This window comes from Gracilinanus agilis, chromosome 4, assembly GCF_016433145.1.
Source record: "Gracilinanus agilis isolate LMUSP501 chromosome 4, AgileGrace, whole genome shotgun sequence".
NCBI classification, from domain to species: domain Eukaryota; kingdom Metazoa; phylum Chordata; class Mammalia; order Didelphimorphia; family Didelphidae; genus Gracilinanus; species Gracilinanus agilis.
Window position 1 is genome coordinate 110723388 of NC_058133.1, and position 22506 is coordinate 110745893.

The 22506-nt window shown below is 43.7% G+C and overlaps 1 protein-coding gene across 1 annotated transcript in view; it reads left to right on the top strand.

The window, feature by feature from the left end:
- The first annotated feature begins 5127 nt into the window (after window positions 1–5127).
- RASSF5 (Ras association domain family member 5) overlaps window positions 5128–22506 on the top strand; it is a 119402-nt gene continuing 102023 nt past the window's right edge. The window contains exon 1 of the mRNA XM_044671717.1: window positions 5128–5593. Coding sequence (XP_044527652.1) covers window positions 5128–5593 — 466 coding nt within the window. The remainder of the gene's footprint in view (window positions 5594–22506) is intronic.

The window sequence follows — 22506 nt, forward strand, 5'->3', positions numbered from 1 at the left end:
TGTGTATAAGAGACAGCTTCCTTCCTTCCTTCCTTCCTTCCTTCCTTCCTTCCTTCCTTCCTTCCTTCCTTCCTTCCTCCCTTTCTTCCTTTTCTTCCTTTCTTCTCTTAACTTTTGTCTTAGAATCAATCCTAAGTATCAGTTCCAAAGCAGACTAGTAAGGACTAGGCAATTAGGGTTAAGAGACTTGACCAGAGTCATGCAGCTAGGAAGTGTCTGAAGTTAAATTTGAACCTAGAACCTCCTGATTCCAGGTGTGGTGGTCTATCCACTGTGCTACCTAGATGTCTCTCTCCCTTCCCCTTCCCTCTACTCTCCTCTTCTCTTTTTTCAGACTGACTCAGAAACTATTTCCATGCAGCCTTCCCTTATCCCCCAAAGGTGACAATGTTCTCTCCTCAAATTGTCAGAGAGCACTCTGTCTGGATTGCTTCTATGACCTCATTACATGCTGACTTGTCTTATTCTTTTTTTTTTTTTTTTAAATTTAAACCCTTACCTTCCGTCTTGGAGTCAATACTGTGTATTAGCTCCAAGGCAGAAGAGTGGTAAGGATAGGCAATGGGGGTTAAGTGACTTGCCCAGGGTCACACAGCTAGGAAGTGTCTGAGGCCAGATTTGAACCTAGGACCTTCTGTCTCTAGGTTTGTCTCTCAATTCACTAAGCTACCCAGCTGCCCCCTGACTTGTCTTATTCTTATCTGATCACATTATAGAACCACAGATTTAGGACTTGAAGGAAACTCTGAGGTCATATCTAATCCTTCCCCCTCATTTTACAGTTTATGTAGTTGGAGCCCAGGGAAACAATGTGGTAAAGTCACACTGGTAGAAAGCATTAGAGGTAGGATTCAAAACCAGACCCTCTAACTCTAGAACTACTATCCCATATCTATTCCTCCTTCCCCTTAGTAGAATGTAAATTTTGGCCCCCTGTGGTTGTACCTGTAATCCTTGCTACTAGAGACCTTGAAGCTGGGTGGCTCCCTTGAGCTCTGGAGCTCTGAGCTAGAAGAGGGTGTTGGCTCTGTACAATGCCAATATGGCTTGGAGTACATATGAGAGGGTGTAGGAGAGTACACCACACTTTGTAAGGAGTGTCTAAGTGGCCCACCTCAGAAAAGGAGCAGGTCAGAGCTTCCCTGCCATCAGAGTGGTGGGATCTGATCACAAGTGGCCACTGCATTTCCATCCTTGTCAGGATGAGGAGGCTCAATCTCAAGAGAAAAAGAAAAGAAAAAGAATGCGAGCTTCCTGAGGGTAATGTCTGTGTCATTTTTATTACTTGTAAACCCTGTGACTAGCATAGTCTGTCACGAATAGCAGGCACCAAAGGAAAGCTTATTGTTGAATTGCTTTGAAAGGTTATTTCAGAATTAAATTTTGTTATCCAAACTTTTACCCTATGAAAAAAAAAGGAGGTGCAGACTCTGTGGGGCCTGGGAAAGTGGATTAAATCCTTCCCAAAATTTTGTTCTTGTAATTCATTGTTGGTTACTTTATTTTCATCTAGCAGACACAAGTTTGGGTAGCAGAATTTAGTCCAGGTCATCCAAGCTTTCTGGAGAGATGGCACTCTCTTCTCTAATAAACTTTCTAATTGTCTCTCGGGGCTTGATTTGGGTTCATCTTTTCTATAAAGCAGACACAGAACTCTCTTTGCCCCGCTTTAATCTGGTTGGGCACCCTGTCTATTTCTAGCGTGGCTCTTTCCTCATCGGAGCTTCCTGTCTTTCAGGGGAGTAATCTATCTGCCTGGGTAGATCAAGAGACCTAATGACTATTTGCCAAGCCCATACAGATGGATGGATAACAGAGGGTTGAATAAGGGCAAACATATTTATTAGTTATGCAGGCCCCCACAGGTGTGATGCTTATAGGAAAAATGGGAAAGCAAGCATGACAAAACTCATCCCCATATTGAGGTTTTCCCTTTATGTCTTTAGTAGTAAAAATCTAGGAATAACACTGCCTCAGCAGTTTCTCCCCACCCTCAATAGCCACCCACAATAGATCTAAAAGCACCTCTCAGAACTGGTCTTGGATTTTATTTCCTACTAGTTCTGAATGGTAGAGGAGAGCCAGGATGATTCCCCCCTCACTTTACAAAAAAGGAAAATATAGTTCAGAGTAGCCGAGGTCACACTCAAGGTTTGTGGGCCACCTCACCCCCCATTCCTATACATACTTTTTTTTCTCCACAACTAGAAGCCCTCTATTTTGTAAGACACTGGCTTTTGCTACTGCTGGATAAGCAGAGGAATGCAGATTTAGAATTCTAAACAAACTTAGAGGACATTTAATGCCTTCCTTTTATAGATGAGGAAAGTGGGACTCAAAAAGAGTAGGAAAATAGATTTAGAGATTTAGCCCATTAGACCAGAACCTCCTTGAGGGCAGGAACTTTTTTCCTTTTTCTTAATTGTATTTCCAATGCTTAACCCAGTGTTTGGCACATAGTAAGTGCTGAATAAATACTGAATTGAATTTACCAAAGCTGGAAGGGACTTCAGTGGCCATCTGTACCAGACCACTAATCCATACATGAGGATCCCTGCAGGGTATCTCTTGGGTTAGTTTTAAATTTTAATATTATATAAGTTTTATTCTATTTTTACTTACTTTGTCAAATATTTCCCAATTACATTTTAACCTCATTCAGGCACACTCAGGAGTACTATGAACAACAATGAGCAACACCTCTGATTTCTAGACTAATTACTTTGTTTTACTGATGAGGAAATTATGGTTTAGAGATGGTAAATGATGCGAGCAAGTTTCTCCAAGTAGTAAGTAACAGAAATGCAATTTGAACCCATCTTCTTATTCCCAATCTTGTGCCCTTTTCATCATTCAGCACTGGTAGGCCATCTTTCAATAGATGTGGCAGCTCAGTCCTTGGGATAAGGAGGGCTCCTACATGGATCTCAGGACCCCAGGAACTCTCCAGCTCAGGCAGAAATACAAACTGAAGTATCTACTAGAGCAGTGATGGGCAAACTATGGCCAGTGGGCCAAATGCAGCCCCCTGAAATGTTCTATCTGGCCCTGCAACATTATTCCTAATCTGACGAATACAATGAGCAAGATACAATACATTGAAATTTCGAAAGAGTTGCCTTAGAAACAGACTGACAGATGAGCATTTCCTTTCCTTTGGTCCCCTCTTTAAAAAGTTTGCCCATCACTGTACTAGAGGTACCTAGGACTCTGGGTAGAATAGAATAGTTTTCTATAAAGCAGGCTAGGAATTCCCCAGGACAGTTAGAACTTCCAGGGAAATCAGAGTAGCTCCAAGAAATGAGCCACAATTAAGAATCCTCCAGAGGACACCAGGAAAAAGTCCAAATGTCTTCCAGAGTAGTCTGGGACGTGAAAGAGGAACATCACAGAAGGATTCCATGGCATAGTTGAGATGAGGACCTATTGGATATGGCTAAATCTACCAGAAGACAGTTCTGTTTTCAGATGGAAAGTGTGATGCCCAGATTTGAAGCCATTCTGGCTTCTATAGCACTTTCTCTTTCCAAAAAGGACAAGGAAAGGATAGAGGCCCCTGCTTCCTTTTCCTTAATCTTGGATGCTGAAGGAAGAAAGGAGTCAGAGAACTGAACTTTAAACTTCACAGATATAAAAGATGTTGATGGAAAGCACAAACTGGGGCTTATCTCCACCCCGGTCCACCCTTGGTGTCAGGAAGACTGAGTTCAAATCCTGCTTTAGTCACTTACAACCTTTGTGACCTTAGGCAAGTCACTTAGCCTTCATCTGCTTCAGTTTCCTCCACTGAAAAATGAGGATCATAATAGCATCTCCCTCGCAGGGTTATCGACATGAAATGACACGAAATGTCAAAGGACATGAACATATATAAAGGATTTTGTAAACCTTGCAGAGCAGTCTAAATATTAACAATGATCATTGACTCCTGGAAAACAGTTATTACTTGACAGCTATAGGGGAAAGGCTGAGACTAGTTTGGGAAGGGAAATTCCCCTCAACTCAAAGCAAAATTGTTGGTGAAGAATTCTTCCTGTTTAGGGGTCCACCTTTACCGTTAATAACTTACTAAGGTTGCTCTTGTCTCCTGGCGGGTAAAGCTGCTTGACAAAGCTGAGGTGCGGGGTGGGGGAGGAGGGAAGGGAGACTTCAATCAAAAGTGAAAGTTTGGCCTTCACAGCCTTTCCTACAAGTTGAGACAGTTTCTCAGGCAAAGAAAAGGAAGCATGAGTAGGAACATGACAGCGTCTCAGGGCGTCTCTCTAGCGTCTCGGGACTTAGTGCAGGGGTGTGGGGGAGTTGAGTTTGGCCACGCACCCATCCACTCGCTCTCCGGGCTACCCTGACTTTTCTCTTGGGGTAGTGCGTGAGGGGAGCAAGAGAAGCCATTCATTTTAGTCAAAACGAAAATTTGCCAAAGAGGAAGAAAACTCTTTTCCTCAGCTAGGGTGGTAAGGGGGCGGCGGGTGGTGGGGGAGCCGTTAGGGGGGAGCAGAGACATCAGGTGACAATGCCATCTTCCTACTTATTCCGCCCCACTCCCAACAATCCCCCAGAGCCATCTTGCCAGATTACTGCTCCTTTCACTTTTCAAGACAATGTGTTGGCTGAGGAGGGTTAGAAGTTTCAACTAGGTGTAAGAGGTGTGTGTGTGTGTGTGTGTGTGTGTGTGTGTGTGTGTGTGTGTGTGTGTGTGTATGTGATAGGAGGGTTAGGTGTGATAGACGAGATGGGGCTTTCTCCTGACATGTTTCTAGACCGTTCTGTTTTCTGCTTCCTCACCTGCCCAGGTTTTTTGGGGTCCCTCCTCAGAAAGAAAAAAGGACGGCAGCTTGGACAGCACCCCTAAACTTGCAGCCTGCTGCTACTGCGCAACCAGCCCCCCCCAGCCCCCCCTCCCCGCCCCCGACTCATCCCTCCGCTCCTTCTGGCTGCCAGTCAGTCAGTCAGTCAGTCCTTCAGTCAGTCAGTTAGTTCATTCCTTCCTCCCACCCCTTCAACTCCCCGCCCCCGTCCCGCCCCGCTGGCTGCGGTCCCTTTAAAGGCGCGCCCGGCGGGGGCCGCCCCTTCTCCCGGGGCTGGCTCGGGAGTCGCGTTGCAGCCTTAGGGAGCTGCGGCAAGCTGGGCATGGCCATGGCGTCCCCGGCCATTGGGCAGCGCCCTTATTCTCTCCTGCTAGACCCCGAGCCTCAGCGTTACCTGCAGAGCCTGAATGGCCCTGAGCCTCCGCCGCGGCCCGGGCGAACCCCGCGCCGCTTCAGCTCCGCGCCCCTCTCCGCCGCGCCCGGGGCGCACGAAGGGCGCAGAGCGCGGGGGGCGCCAGTAGGAGAGCTGGAGCCGCAGTCTGAGCCGCAGCCCCGGCCCCCCAGGCTCCCTCGCTCTCTCCGTCCCGGGCTTCAGCAGAGGCTGCGGCGGCGCCCCGGGGCACCACGGCCCCCGGACGTGAGAAGCATCTTCGAGCAGCCACGGGACCCGCGCGTCCCGGCTGAGCGTGGCGAGGGGCACTGCTTCAACGAGCTGGCGCTGCGGCTTGACTCGGGCTGGTGTGATCTGTGTGGCCGCGAGGTGCGACAGCGGGCGTTGCGCTGTGCCAGTGAGTGTGATCGGGAAGGGATGGGGGGGGGGGTTGTTCCGAGGGCAGAGGGATACCGGTGGGGAGTAAGAGCCCCGGAGAAACGTCCCTAATTCAGGAAGAAGGGACTCTCCCCTTCTCTGACCTCAAGAAACCTCTGGAGGGCATAGATGAAGGTAGCATGACTTTTATAATATAACTCCCGCCACCATCTGGAACCTTGTGATGACTCCCTGGGGAATGATTTTGGAGCTCTTGACAATCACGTCCCACTCTCTTCCCACCGAAATGCACGGGGCTGCTGACCAAAGGCACTGGATTGTCTCTGGGGCACTCTTTCCTCTATTTTCGGTTCTCACCTAGTGACTCTTTAGACTGAGGGAGCTATATGGCTGTGCGGTGGCGGCTGCTGCTGCTGTTTGGGCCATTTTATATAAGGGTTAACGACATGTCTGATTGCTTACAAGAACAGACAAAGTCCTGCCCCCCCCCCTCCCCGAGTTGAGGGCTTAGGTAATAGCCATTGCTGTGGTAGTAGAGGAAAACCCCCCTGCTGTTGGAAATTGGTTGAACTATAAGGAGAAACCCAGATCATACCCACCCTCTGACCTCTGAAATCTTTGAACTTCTGTCTCTGTTTTTATCGCCTTCCTCTTCCTCCTCCTCCTCCTAGATTCCTGCAGTAGTTATTATCATCCTCTAAAATTATCCAGCTCTGTGTGGTTTCCCTCCCTCTGTAGCTCCCAAGCCCCTATTGGCTCTTATCCACTCTTCTCCCTCCCTCCCTCCATACCACATACATAATAAATCACTAGGCACCTAGAATATAGATTTTCTGAGTATCTCTGCAGTGATCTTGAGTGTCTGTATTGCTTTCCATATTTTCCTCACCCTGGTATAGGGCACATATCTCTTTAAAGGGTGTGTTTCCTTTTTAAAGGATATTTCAGTCCTTGGCAAAGGATTTAATAGATTTCTTCAAAATCTCTCAACCTAAATAGTGTTATGACTTCTGATAGCATTACACGTGGGCTGTGATTTGAATCGTTCTTCAGAAATGCTTTTCCTGGTAATGTCCTTGATTCCTTTCCACCTGGCTGTGTAGCATTGGACAGAAGCTTTCTTCCAAGCACTTGGTCAGAATGAAAACCCTGCTGTGCATATCTATCCTAGTAGACAACAGCAGACTGTGATTTGTGCATCCTGACTGCAGCCTTTCCTGGACTCAGACCCCAAGTCTGGCTCAGGCAGGAGGCACTTAGTGGATAGAGAGCATGGCTACTGCTGTCAGAGCTCATTCAATAGCGAAGGAGGAAAAATCAAAGCATCACCTCTCTCTGTCCAGAATGCTTCAGAAAGGCTTCTAGCATTCCAGAGAAACCAGGTGGGATATTCCCATGACTCTCTTCAGCAGGCTTCCTTTGCTTCTCCTGGTGGTAGCCTGTATGCCTGTGGCAGGCTGCCCTTTGCTAAAGAGGAAGGGCAGATAATCTAGCTCTGATAGGCTTAGAGAATCACAGGGTCTTATAGCTGAAAGACACCTGAAAGAGGATCCATCCCCTCCTATCTCTGCTCTCCCTTTATCTTACAGGGGAAGGAATTGAGACAGTCTTCGTTTCTCCACTGAAAATTGCCTTTATCAGGGTCATGCTTTTGAGTAAGACTTGGAGAGATGATTATTTTTTTAAGCCCTCACCTTCTGTCTTAGTATCAATTCTAAGACAGAGGAGGCACAAAGGCTAGCAATTGGGAATAAGTGACTTGTCTAGGGACACATGGCTAAGTGTCAGAGGCTAGATTTGAACCCAGATCCTCCCCACTCCAAGCCTGGTGCTCTATCCACTATGCTACCTAGCTGTTCCAAGTAATGGGCTTTGGCAGTACTTCCAGGAGCAGCCCAGCTAAATTTTTAAAGACTCATCACCAAAGGATGACTACTGGGAAATGATTTTTTTTTCTGTCCATTGACACCCACAAAAGGCACCTATTAAAAGGAAATGGGAGTGGTCACCTAGATTGGTAGAGGAAGAATCCACATTAAATCAACAAGTCTTTAGTGAGCATTTTCTATATACCAGACATTTTATTAAATGCTGGAGCTACACAGAAAAAAAGCAATGAAAACAGGACTTGCCTTATGTTCTTTTATTCTTTTATTTTTACATTTTAATTATTTATGTTTTTTAAACCCTTACCTTCCGCCTTAGAATCAATATTGTGTATTGGTTCTAAATCAGAAGAGTGGTAAGGGCTAAGCAATGAGGGTTAAGTGACTTGCCCATGGTCACACAGCTATGAAGTGTCTGAGGCCAGATTTGAATTCAGGTCTTCCTGACTCCGTCCTGGCACTCTATCCACTGTGCCACCTAGCTGCGGAATAATAATGATAGTAATAATAATAACTAACCTTTATATAACCCCTACTAGGTGTCCTGAATTATATTATGTACTTGACAATTATTATTTCATTTAATATGGTGCCTTGGTTTCCTCAGCTGTAAAATGGGGATATTATTGAGGAAGTTATGGGGGTCAAATGAGAATCTATGTAAAACTCTTTACAAACCCTAAAGTATTATACAGAATTATAGTTATAGTACAGTGATGGCAAACCTATTGGACAAGTGTCAAGGATGGCACACAGAGTGCTCTCTGTGGGCATGTGGCTGCCCACCCCCTACCCCTGCCAGAGTTTATTACTAGAAAAGCAGAGGGACTTGGGCAGAGCTGCTCCCCTACCCGCTACTCCACCATGCCTGATGACATTTATTCACATCCTCTACCCCTGTGCCCAGCAGCCCAATGGGAGTACACAGGGGGTAAGGTTCACAGGCACAAGTGCTGGAGGGGAGCAGAAAGCTTAGGCCACTCCCCTCCTCCTCTCTACTCGATGAGCTCATTCTTCACTTTACCTACCCAGTAGCCCAATGGGAGTGCTTCTTCCCTCTCCTGTGTGGGGTAAGAGGGGGAATGGGCATAGCACTAGGTCTGAGGGGTGGGGGGACAGAGACAGGCACTCCATCTCTAAAAGTTTTGTCATCACTGTTATAGTATAGAATATAAACATACCCTATGAGGTAGATGCTTTTATTATCTCCATTTTACAGATAAAGAAACTGAGGCAAACAGAGGTTAAGTGACTTGCTCAGGGACAAGTGGCACAGCTAACTGTCTAAGGCTAGATTTAAAGTCAAGTCTTCTTGACTCCAGGCTCAACACTCTCTACTATACTATCCAGCTGTGGAGTAACTTGCCCACTCTAGTTAGATACAATTATTATCTGTGCACATTTCATGGAATTAAAGAATCATAGAATCAGAATAGCCTCTGAGATAAAGCTCTTCCCAAGGAGGATTAATTCCATTTGCAGCATAATAGTTGATATATAAAGTCCTTGTACTGTTTCTTACTTCTTACTTTTTAGTTCCTTAAAACTTAAAAATTATTTTCACTTACATTATCTCATTAATCTTTACTACATTGGGGGGAAGGATAGATACTACACCTATTATTATCTCTATTTTGCTGATGAGAAAATTGAGTCTCCCAGAGATTAAATGACTCTTCCACAATTGTGCAGCTAGTAAGTTTTAGAGGTGAAATTCAAACTCAGGTCTCTCTTTTCTTTAAGTCTAGCATTCTTTCCACCTCTCATTTCAGTATCAGAATTAAGTCTGGGGCTCAGGTCTCCTGACTCCAAACCAATGGTCTTTTTATTACTCCAAAGCCCTCTTTCCTAGCACCAGCTCATTTCCCATTCCCCAGCCTTTATCTGGAGCTCTTCTCTTTAATTCTAAAGTTATGAGCAAAAAAGTGGCGTTGCTAATTCCTATCAACAACTGAAACTGAATTTGTTCTATGTAAAAGGGGGAGGCCTGGGAGGTTTGGGGAAAATTCCTTTCTGAGATTCCAAGGGGGAATAGTAAACAAAGAAAGTTGGAGCCTGCTCTCTGGCAGGATTCCCAGGTCTCTAGGCCAAGGAATGTCCCTTCTGGGTCACTGACACCCCCTTCAAGAGGGGCAGAGATAGTGGGATAGCGACTATATATGCTGAACTTGACTATGTAAGTTGGTCCTTATAAATGTTTAATGCTGCTCTTAGCATTATCTGTCTGCATCAGAGCCTTAGTGGCCCATACTCCTCTTGTCATTATGATGAAGAATAATACTAGATGACATTTATATAGCAATGCATTATGGTTTGCAAAGTACTTTCTGTTGTGGGGTAGATAGCGTACTTATTCGGGGCCGAGAGAACAGCTGCAAATGTCATTAAATCCTCGTAGGCATTGAGGGGATGCTTTGGATTCCCCTTCATTGCTGTCAGGAAATCGTCATGCTCCACATTCATGGGTTCTGGTTTTTGATGGAACTGCATGGTCAGCAAAGTGACACAGTAGATAGAGAGTGGGGCCTGGAATCAGAAAGCTTAACATTTTTCACCATTCCAATGTTTTCAGTCGTGTCCCCCTCTCCATGATCCCATTTGGGGTTTTCTTAGCAAACATAATGGAGGGATTTGTCATTTCCTTCTCCAATTCACTTTATAGATGAGGAGATGGAGGCAAACAGGGTTAAATGACTTGCCCAGGGTTATACAGCTAGGAAGTGTCCGAGGCCAGATTTGAACCCAGGACCTCCCATCTCTAGGCCTGACTCTCAATCCAATGAGCCACCTCACTGCCACCATTTGGGGTTTTCTTAGCAAACATAGTGGAGGGGTTTGTTGTTTCCTTCTCCAACTCATTTTACAGATGAGGAAACTGAGGCAAACAGGCTTAAGTGACTTGGCCAGGGTCACACAGCTAGTAAGTGTCTGAGGCCAGATTTGAATTTAGGAGGATGAATCTTCTTGATTCCAAGCCCAGTGCTCTATTCACTGTGATATCTAGGTGGATCTGAAGTTTCAATCTAGCCTTAGATACTTAGGAGCTGTGTGACCCTCGTCAAGTTTTTTAATCTCCATCTGCCTCAGTTTCCTCTTTTGTAACATGGAGAATAATGATAGCATCTACCTTCCATTTTTGTTGTGAAGTTCAAAAATGATATTTGCAATGTGCTTTGTAGACTTTAAAGCATTTTCATCAATACAAGTTCTTTAGGTTAGAGACTCTTAATGAGGGATTCGTGGCATTGTTTATATATAGATGATAGATGGATAACTATTTCAATTGTTTTCCCTTGTAATCCTATGTATTTTGTTTTACGCAGTGAAAGACACTAGAAGCAGGTAGTTGATACAGTGAATGGAGTGCTGCACCTAGAGTCAGAAACATGTATCTTCCTGAATTCAAATCTGGCCTATGACTGGCCAAAAAATCATTTAACTGTTTGCCTCAGTTTCTTTGTCTGTAAAGTGAGCTGGCGAAGGAAAAGGCAAACCACTCCAGTATCTTTGCCAAGAACAACACAAGTGAGGTCATAAAGAGTCAGATACAACTGAAAATGACTCCAGTAACAATAACAACAATGAAAGACACTATTCTGAGGGGCAGGTAGATGGCTCGGTGGATCGAGGGCTAGGTTTAGAGACAGGATTTAAATCTGACCTCAGACACTTCCTAACTGTACGACCTTGGGCAAGTCACTTAATCCCAGTTGCATAGCCCTTACAGTTCTTCCACCTTAGAACCTATACTTTGTGTCAGTTCTAAGTCAGAAGGCAAAGTGGTTAAAAAAAAACACACATTATTTTGAATAAGGGTCCATAGTCTTTCTGAGATTGCTGAAGGAGCCTATAACACACAAAAAAAGATGAAGAGCCTTCCTGTCTTAGACTATTAGACCTACTGATGGGAAGCTCATCATTCTGGTTGATCTCCCTTCCACTGGGCAGAACAGCTTCCAGCCTCCAAGACCAACCTGTTTAATCTTCTCTCTTATCTTTAGCTCCCACTCTGAATCTTGTTTTCACTTGCCTCAATCATCTGTTTGTCAGCTTGCCATGGGGAACTGTCTTCACCTCAGAGCAATGAGTTACCTACAGTCTGCCTTTGTGGACTCCCCTGTGGTAACTAGCAGGTTCCTTTGCTTGATCCCTCCATCTGTATTGTTCTTGTCGTGAGCTGGGCTCCTGTGGTGGTGGTGGTGGTGGTGGTGGTGGTGGTGGTGGTAGTAATAGTAGTTGTAGTAGTAGTTATAGTAGTTGTAGTTGTTGTAGTAGTCATCGTTGTAGTAGTAATTGTAGTAATAGTAGTAGTAGTAGTAGTAGTAGTAGTAGTAGTAGTAGTAGTAGTAGTAGTAGTAGTTGTTGTAATTGTTGTAGTAGTAGTAATTGTTGTAGTTGTAGTAATAGTTGTTGTTGTAGTAGTAATAGTAGTTGTAGTAGTAGTAGTTGTTGTAGTTGTAGTTGTTGTAATAATAGTTGTAGTTGTAGTAGTAGTAACAGTAGTTGTTGTAGTAGTAGTAGGGCAGCTAGGTGGCACAGTGAAAAGAATGCCAGGTCTGAGTTCAAATCAGGTCTTAGACACTTACTAGTTATGTGACCCCCAGGCAAATCACTTAACCCTACCTCAGTTCTTCTTGAGTAAAAGGAGCTAGAAAAAGAAACGGCAAATGGTGAAAAAAATATCAGAACTTTGTCAAGAAAATTGGACATGACTGAAACAATGAAACAACAGTAGTTGTAGCAATAATAGTAGTTACAGTAATAATTAGCATTTATATGGCACTTTGAAGTTTGCAAAGCATTTCACCTGTGTTCTCTCCTTTGATCCTCATAACAACCTTGTGAGATTAGTGCTGTTATTATCTCCAATGTACAGATGAGGAAACTGAGGCTTGGGAGTTGAAGTAAATTATCCAACATTACACTGAGGTAAGATTTGAATTCGGGTTTTCCTGATCCCTGGTTCAAAGCTCCATCCACCAGTCCACCTGGCCACCAAAGGTATATGTTACCAAGTAGCTCCATAAAGCCCAGCTTCCTAGGTTGCTAAGCTGAAAAGTACCTCTGAGGCCATCTAGTCCACTTCCCTCATTTTAACACTGAGGGGATGAGACCCAAGGTGGTGAAATGTCCAAGGTCACGCAGGTAGGATATACCAGAGGTAGGGTTTGAATCCAATAGTACCCTTTCCATTGTATCCCAAGTTTGCAGATGAGACTCCCCCACCATGGAGAATAGGCTGTGCTTCGGGCAGTTTAGAGGCTAATGACATCTCCCTTCTGTGGGATTCATATTTACCTCTTGCACTTAAGGACTTAAAGTTGTTGAAATTTCAAATGAATCGGGTTCTGTGTGTGTGTGTGTGTGTGTGTGTGTGTGTGTGTGTGTGTGTGTGTGAAAGAGAGACAGAGACAGAGAGATAGAGACAGAGACAGTGTTCCTGGATTTGGGTTTCTGGGAGGCAGCTAAAATTCTGCTGTTCCCTGATCCTGATCCATTTGTGCAGAAGGAGCCTGGGCTCTGCCCCTTGCCCCTCTTGTCTCCTAGGGAGAACCCTAGTTGGTGTGGGGCTGTTAATGGTTGCTAACTCCCAGCGACAGAGCCTTTTTGTAGAGGTCTGAGAGGGACATCTGGGAGTCCTTGTCTGAAGTCCTGATTCTGTCTTTTTACCCCTCCCAACCCTCCCCCCCACCATCATCCCGTGAAAGCAAAAGGATTAGGCATTGGCTTGATTTCCCATTCACTGGAGCATGAAATTTCCCAATTACAGACTGAGGGGGCTGGAATTCCAGGTACAGTCAAAAATGATTAATGCTACTTGTCTGCTGGCCTAATTAGACTTGGTAATGAATGTATCTGTTCTGCTGCTACTTCTGAAGAGGATCTGAAAATGAGTTGCCAGCTTATTCCCTTCCTTTCAGGGCTCTGTCTGGGGTCCTGCCTATTCTCCTGAAGTTCAGTGCTGAATCCGCTTATAGCCCAGATGGACAGGTCTGGCCAAGAAAAAGACAATGTCCCAGGCCCAGAGACGTGGACCAAATCTGGTCTCAGACACTTCCTAACTGTGTGACCCTGGGCAAGTCACTTAGCTCCCATTGCCTAGTCCTTACCACTTTTCTGCCTTGGAACTGATATATAGTATTGATTCTAAGATGGAAGGTAAAGATAAAAAAAAATGGAGAGAATAATACTTGTACTGTTCACCAATTAAGCAGAAAAGTGAATAAAGTGCTAGGCCTGGAGTCAGGAAGACCTGAGTTCAAATGTGAACTCAGACATTTCCTAGCTGTATGACCCTGGGCAAGTCACTTGACCCCCATTGCCTACCCTTACCACTCTTCTGCCTTGGAGCCAATATACAACATTGATTCAAGATGGAAGGTAAGGGTTAAAAAAAAAAAAAAAGAAAAGAAAAGACGACCTCTTCTCCTCCAGGTCATAGTTATCCAACAAGGAAGGGTGTGTTCACCCTTGGCACAGATGCCAGTTGATCCCCAGTTCACAGTGTTGCTGTGTGCTGCACTGGGGCACAGTGGCTGTCAGCTTCTATCCAACTCAGGTGAGTCCTTGGAATGCTAATGAGAATGGTCTAAATTCCTTGGAGTTCTGCAGTGCCTTTCCTCTGAAAAGCTTTCTGGACACTTTCATGCCCATTAGCACATTCAGTCTTAAAATACCATGAAATTAGAATGTTGTGATGCTTCTGTCAGCTTATATATGGGGCCAACTGGGTCATAAGCTTACAGGATAACAGGTTAAGGGAGAGAAGAGACCTTGAAGATGGCATCTCGTTCAATACCATCATTTTAGAGATGAGGAAACTAAGGCTTGGAGAACTTAATTGAACTGTTCAGGGTCACAGAGGCAGGGGTCTGAGTGCATCTTTTTTATTTGTTTTAAACTTTTACCATCTTAGAATCAGTCTTAGAATTAATACTGTATATTGGTTCCAAAGTAGGCAAGTAAAGGGCTAGGCAATGGAGGTTAAGTGACTTGCCCAGGATCATGCAGCTAGGAAGTATCAGAGGCCAGATTTGAAGCCAGACCTGCCTCTCTATCCATTGAGCCACCTAGCTGCCCTTCTAAATCCGTTTTCTTTACACTGGGGGTCACTTATCCATCCAAAAGAATAAGGATAGATCAGAGCTAGACTGTATTAATCCGGACCTTTTTTCAGACCCACTTTTAGATCTGGAGACCTTGAGTCCTCAAAGCTATTGTTTTCCTGCTTGCCCAGCAGTACCCAACAGTTCTGTCTGGGTGGTAGCTGTTGTATAGGAATACAAGCATCCTACCATCATCCTAGTCCAATCCTGCTTTTTGCCTGCCAGCTCCCCTCCTCCCATCTTCCTCCTTGATCCCTCTTCTTCCCCTGCTGTGCTTCCTCAGTTTCCTCTTTGAGTTAAGCTTTCAGTTGGCTCTACATACGGGCAATCTCCAGCACGAAACAATTAAGACTGGTAAAGAACTTGCAAAAACATCTCTGGCCTTGTTAGGTCATTCCTGTACTATCCACATTCCTCAGATGGCTGAGCGATTGTGCCTGGGTGTGTATTTGTAGACATGCAAATCCTGCCTCTTCCCCATGGTTAAATTGGACGGTAGCCCACAATGTGTCAGCCATTCAGATGGTCTGCTCTGCTGGGGGAGCTCAGATGAGTTTGCATCATCACACCTTCCTCTCTGATCTCTCACCTTCTTCTCTGTGCCCACTTCTTCTCCCTCCCTCCACAGGGCAGTGCTGGCCACAGCTCAGAAGCAGAGTTAGAACAGCTGGCCCCTGGCTGAGCTGATGCTTTCCTGTTCAGTCCTCTCCCTCCAAGCTCAGGTGGCTCTGGGGGGAAAGAAAAGGGTTGGTAAAAATCGAGATGAGTAACGAGGACAGGTTGGCAGCGCGTGGTGGGCCGTGAGATACGTGGCCAGAGCTGAACTGGACTGTTTAGTGGATTACCTGGAAAAGTCTCCTTATGCCACATTCCAGTTCTCCTCCTTGTTCTTTCAACAAACAGGCTTCTGGGGTGGAGTGGGTCCTAAGGTAGATCCAGGAAGTTCCTCAGGCGGTTTGCCTATGGCAGCTTTGAAAACAAGGCCTGCCCAGATGCCCTCAATGCCTTAAAGAAGTAGTCAGATCACTGAATGTCAGAGCTGGAAATGTCTTCAGAAATCACGGAGACCAACCCCTTCATTTCACAGTCAGGCAGCAAGTGTAACAAAAGGGGCCTGGAGATCTTAAGAAGTCTCAGGGAGACATGCTTTGTTCTTTGGTTGTTTCAGTTGTGTCCAATTTGTCCATTTGGAGTTTTCTCGGCAAAGATACTAGAGTGGCTTCTTCTCCTGCTCTCTTTACAGATGAGGAAATGGAGGTAAACAGTTAAGGGTCACACAGCTAGTAAGTGGCTGAGGCTGGATTTGAACTCGGGTCTTCCCGATTCCTGGCCTGGCACTATCTAGTTGTCTCATGGGAGAAATGATAGCCATCTTCAAATATCTGAAGGAGTGTTATAGAGGTGGTGTAATACAATAGAAAGAAGGTTAGATTTAGCTTCAAAGGATTTCAGTTCAAATCCTAATCTGTGAACATTTATTAAGCCCCTACCATGTGCCAAAGATCACACCATCTTTGTGAACTTGAGTAATAATAACAACACACATTTTTATGGTACTTTAAATTTGCAAAACACTTCATGTTAACTCATTTGATCCCCGTAACATCCCTGTGAAGTAGGTGCTGCTATTATCCCCATTCTACGAGGAAACTGAGGAGATAAATGACATGCCCAGAGTCACATGGCTACGTGTCTAACTCTAACTCTAAGGACCAACTATCACTTAGCTGTCACAAGTTGTCTTGCCTTATTGAGCTTCATTCAGTTTCCTCATCTGTAAAATGAAAGGGTTGCACTAAATGCCTTTTATTTCCCAATCCATGACCCAATGTCCAAGAGACATTCCACCTATTCTGCTTAGTCCCAGAGGACATAACTCATGTTGCAGAAACACAGATTTCAACTTTGTGCAAAGAAAATCTTTCCATTAATTTGTTAACTTGGATGAAAGCTTTCAAAGCTGAATGAGCTTTGCAAAAGGGAAGTAACTTCCCCCTCCCCAGAGCTCATCAGACAAAGGCTAGACGAGCCCCTGTCCTGGATGTTGTAGAGGACTTTCTTGTTCAGATAAGAGAGGAGTTGGGTGGCTTCTGAACTCCTCTCTATCGAATAGTCTGTGTTCATAGGAAAGGCAGTCAGTGGATCTGGAAGAAGAGTCAGCCGCATCCTCCAATCTTTCTTTCCATTCTTGATTTCATGTTATATTCCACGGGGCTCACTGGTAGAGAGTATGTTGACTGGAGACACCTGCCGGTTTTCTCAGAGCCACGTCAGGTGTGGGTGGCAAAGAGATTGTGGGCATAAGCAAGAGTTAGAGTGAATAAGTGAGGGAAGTCTCCTCCAACTCCCATCTTGCCTCCTGAGTAGACCGTTAACGAACCTGGAATTAGCCCCAAAGAGTAAAGGATAAGAGGAGAAAACTAGCACTGGATAATATTAGAAAATTTGGGTTTGGATCATTGAGATTTTGCTGAATCTAAGTAAATTACAGTAAACATATATATATTTCCTTTAAAAAAATACTTGTCTTTCATCTTGGAATTTATACTGTATATTGGCTCCAAGGCAGGAGAGTGGTAAGGGTAGGCAATGGGGGTCAAGTGACTTGTCCAGGGTCACACAGCTGGGGAGTGTCTGAGGTCAGATTTGAACCAGGACTTCCCATCTCTAAGCCTGACTCTCAATCCACTCCCCCTAAATAAATATATCTTCAAATAATTTTTAGTGATGTTCCTGCTATATCATCTATATTTTCCACTGTATTCTGCTATCCTACTGCCCAGGGAGCCATTACTCATAACAAATAATAAAACAGAAGGACAAAAGTAGTTGGTAAAACTAACCAACAGATCTATTATTCAACATATGTAGTGGCATGCCTCTAGTCCTCCAGTTCTGCAAAGAATCAAGGAGAAGGGGAAGGGAAGTGACTCAGTGGAAAGAGAGCCAAGCCTAGAGACAGGAGGTCCTGGGTTCAAATCTGGCCTCAGATACTTCCTAGCTGTGAGCCCCTGGACAAGTCACTTGACCCCCATTACCTAGCCCTTACTACTCATCTGCTTTAGAACCAATACAGTATGGACAGAAGGCAAGGGGTTAATTAAAAAGAAAAGAGAAAGAAGTAGGGAAAGATCTCCTTTCATGTCTCTTCTTAGTGAACAAAATTGGTCATTAAAATTTGGTAACATTCAGTTTTCTTCTTTTTTTTCTATGTACATTGTTATCATTTATATCATCTTACTGGTTTTGCTTACTTCAATTTATATCAATCAGTTCATGTAATTCTTTCCATGCTTCGATGTATTCATCATCTCTTATAGCACAGCAAATATTCCATACAACTTGTTTAGACATTCTCCAATTGAGGAGCAACATTCTCCCCGCCCCCACTTCTTTGTTATTACAATAAGTGTTGTTATAAAAAACTTGGTGAATAGGAAACCTTTCTATTGGTCGTTACCTTGTGAGTATGGGTCTATCAGGAGTCAAAGAATGTAGTCATTGTAGTCAATATCCTTACAGAATTCCAATTGCCTCCCAGAATGGATTTTACCAATTCACAGTTCCACCAACAAAGCATTAGTGTGGCTGCCTTTCCACATCCCCTCCAATATGGACTGTTCCCATCTTTTGTCAACTTCTCCAGTTTCCTAGGGGCAAGTTAAAATCTCAAGGTTCTGCTGATCTGCATTTCCTCTTTTGATTAACAATTTGGAGCTCTCTTCTTTATGGTTATTTTTTTATTTAACCCTTACTTTCTGTCCTAGTGCTATTTCTAAGACAGAAGAGTGGCAAGAGCTAGGCAATTGGTTGAGAATTAAGTGACTTGCCCAGGGTCACAAAGATAGGAAGTATCTGAGGCCAAATTTGAACTCAGGACCTTTGGACTCTAGGCCTGACACTCTAGCCACCTAGCTGCCTCCTTTCTGTGGTTGTTAATAGTTTGTTATTCTTTTGAACATTCTTCGCTCATTTTCTTTGACTACCAAAGTAAATGTTCTCATAATGTTTTCTAAATAATCTAAATTAATCTTCTTTGTGGATCTGGGATTTTCTGGGGGAGGGGAGATATTTCCCAGACAGATGCAAATAAAAAGCACTTCTCCCTTTGTGAGTCGTGTCAAAGAATAAATGTTTTTCACTCGGGGGTTGACCTTTTACCTGATCTTTCCTAGATGGGTTCTCAGACAGACAACAGATGTGCTATTTACTCCTGGATTCATATCTCAAAGCTTTTTCAATTTGATAGGGCCTGCCAAAGCTTGGGTTCTACTGGCAAAGCTTCAAGGCCTCTCTATTCATACTTCCATGCTCCAGTGAATGCAATGAAGTTCATAAGACCAGAGATTTAGAGATGGGAGAATCTTAATGGCCATTTAGTCCCTTTCCCTCTTCACTTTACAGCTGAAGAAACTGAGGCACAGGGAAATTAAGTGACTTGTGTGTATCTAATCACATAGCTAATAAATATTTGGGATGGGATTTGAACCCAGGACTTCCTTACTCCTAATCCTTCACTTTATTCACAGCTCCACAGAGCCTTTCCACCTTTCACTATCATCCTTCCTTCCTCTTTTCCTTCCTTCCTTCCTTCCTTTTCTTCCTCTTCCTTTCTCTCTCTCTTTTTTTCTTTCACTCTTCAGTATCAATTCTAAGGCAGAATGATGAAGACCAGGCAATTGGAACTGTCTTGCTCATGGTCACACAGCTAAGAAGTATCTGAGGCCAGATTTGAACCCAGGTCCTTTGGACTCCAAGCCTAACACTCTGTCCACTGAACCACCAAGCTATCCACTTATTTCTTTTCTATTTCACCCTTCCACTTCTGTGTCATAACCTTCTTCCTAAAGTAAAGGAATCCAATCAATGAACAACATGAATTAACTGGATTGTGTTTCTAAGACCAAGATGGTGATAAAGGAATGGGAAAACCATCTGAATCATGAGAAAAAAATAATCAAGAGATTTTTCTTGGCTTCCCATGAAGGCTATGGCAAGGTCACTATAGAACAGTGCCAGAACTGGAATTTTTCTGGAAGATGCCTTTTTGAAAGCTTTAACTGTTCAGCTGGCAAAAGTTCTTTGTGGTCGCACCCAGCATAATGGCATTTCACTGACTTGGTGTTACAGGTCTGATGATATGATAGAGATGATCCCATGAAGGGCCATCCCTTACTCACTCTGGGTTTTATATCTATCCAAGGAAGGAGGGAAGGTAGGAAAGAAGGAAGGAAGGAAGGAAGGAAGGAAGGAAGGAAGGAAGGAAGGAAGGAAGGAAGGAAGGCAGGCATTATATCTATCCAAGTGGATATGGAAAATTGGAAGCTTTGTGACATCTGTTTAAAAGTCCTAACTTTTCTTTAACCAAAAGAATCAAATGCAAAAAAAAGCCCTCAAACCTCATCAGTAGTGTTGTATCTCAGAGCATTCTGGACCTAGGAGTCAGGAGCTTGATTTTAGGCCCTACCTTTGCAAATCACTTAACTTCTGTGAAATTTCTCAGTTTCTTCAACTGGAAAGTGAGGCAGAGGTGTAGAGCAGGAAGTCTATTGTATTTTTTTTTAAATCCTTACCTTCTGTCTTAGAATAATGCCATGTATGGATTCCAGAAGGTAGAAGAGTAGTAAGGGCTAGGCAATGGGGGTTAAGTGACTTGCTCAGGGTCACCCAGCTAGAAAGTCTGGCAATATCTCTTCTAAGGCTGGCATTTTATGATTTAAAAAATAATGTTGGCTTGTATTTGTAAAATATTTTCTTCTTGGCAACCCTCTAAAGTAGAGCTTTAAGTATTTGCCAGTTCTACAATTCCATGTTTTTAAGTTAGTGTCATTGTCCCCTTTTTATAGATAGGAAATTATGGTTCAAGTTAAGTGACTTCCAAAGTCCTATCAAGTGCTGAGGCTAGGATTTTAATTAAACTAAGCCTAAAATCCATCATCCTTTCTACTAATATTACCTTGCTTCCCTAGGAGAATGATCTGGAGGTCTTTCTGAACAGTAGCATAATTTCCAGTATGTGATGTCAGTAGAAAAGGCTGAGCATGTTATTTATAGGGAATATGCTACTTTTTTGTCCAGTTGTTTCAGTCATGTCCCACTCTCTGTGACCTCATTTGGGGTTTTCTTGGCAAAGATACTGGAATGGTGTGCCATTTCCTTCTCCAGCTCATTGTACAGTTAAGGAAATGAAAGCAAACAAGGTTAAGTGACTTGCCCAAGATCTCATAGCTATGAGTGTCTGAGGTCAGATTTGAACTCAGGAAGATGAATCTTTCTGACAAGACTGGAAACTCTATCATCTGTCCCATCTAGTTCCCCCATATGTTTTTTTTTTACTTCTACATAAATTTTAAAGAATTCAAGGTTTACCTAGACTATTGAAATATCCTCATGTGTGCAAAAAATGTATGTGTGACCCCTGGGCAAGTCACTTAACCCCAGTTGTCTAGCCCTTGCAAGCTAATTATCATCTCTCCTCTCTCTCTCTCTCTCTCTCTCTCTCTCTCTCTCTCTCTCATAAAACCCTTACCTTATGCCTTAGACTGTATACTATACTGGGTCCAACACAGAAGAGTGGTAAGGGCTAGGCAATAGGGGTAAACGACTTGCCCAGGGTCACATAACTAGGAGGTGTCTAAGGTCACATTTGAACTCTGGGCCTCCCATCTCTACACTTGACTCTCAATTCACTGAGCCACATAGCTGCCCCTTCCCTATTCCTTGTTAACCTTGGTGCTGTCCCTCTTTGTTTATCTCCAATTTATCCTCTCGGTGTCCTGTTTCTATATACTTATTTACATGTTGTTTCTCCCATTAGGCCATGACCAGCTTGAGAGCAGGGACTATTTTTATGCCTCTGTTTCTATCCCTGCTGTTTAACACAATCTGTAGTACTTAATAAATGCTTGTTCATTTGACCTGACTTGGATAAAGTCTAGGAATGAGAGTGGCACTTATTTCAATGGGTGGGAATTTGAAAGACCATTTTTTCCAACCTCCTGTCCATTGTCCATCCAAACTGTCTGAGGATAATAGATTTAGAGCTAGAGGCTGTCTGGTCCACCTTTTCATTTTACAGATGAAGAAACTGAGGATGGGAAAAGATTAAATGACTTTCCTGAAGTCACATAGCTAGTAGGTAGGTATCTGAGATAGAATTTGAATTCAGATCTTCCTAACTCCAAGCCCTGGGCTCCAACTACGCACTGTACCACTTAGCTTGGAGAGATGAGTCTCTCTGCTTAAAGGCTCCCCAGAAGAGGGGTTTCCACATCCTCTTAGTGACAACTTTCCTAGGATCCTTTCTATACTTCCCTTTAAATTATTTTGAAGATTCAGCTGTGGTGCCAGATCTATAGAAAGGAAAAAAGGGAAGCGAGGTGAACATAACTTCAGGGAGGAAATTTGAGAGGGATTTTCCCTTCCACACATATGACTTGACACTTTAAAATTTCCCCATCACATTTGTATGTTTCTTTTCTCCAATTGGTCTGTGGACTCCATTGGTCTTATGCTATAGTATCATACTTAGTGGACTTGTGAGCAAGTTTAGTTTTTTCTTGAGTGTCAAGAAAATAATACTGTGGATGGCAAAGTGGCTCAGTGGATAGAGATTTGGGGCTTCCATTTCTTCATCTGGAAATTAGGTATTCTATCATTTGTTCTACCTACTGGTCTGTGGTCTAAAGTGACTTATTAGGGGAAGCTAGATGGCTCAGTGGATAGAGAGCCAGACCTAGAGATGGGAGATCCTGGGTTCAAATGTTGTCTCAGACAGGCCCTAGCTGGGTAGCCTTGGGCAAGTCACTTGACCCCAGTTGCCCAGCCATTATTTTCTTCTGCCTTGGAATCAATACTTAGTACCAATTCTAAGATAGAAGGAAAGACAGAGAGACAGAAAGAGAGACAGAAAGAAAGAAAGAGAGATAGAAAGAAAGAAA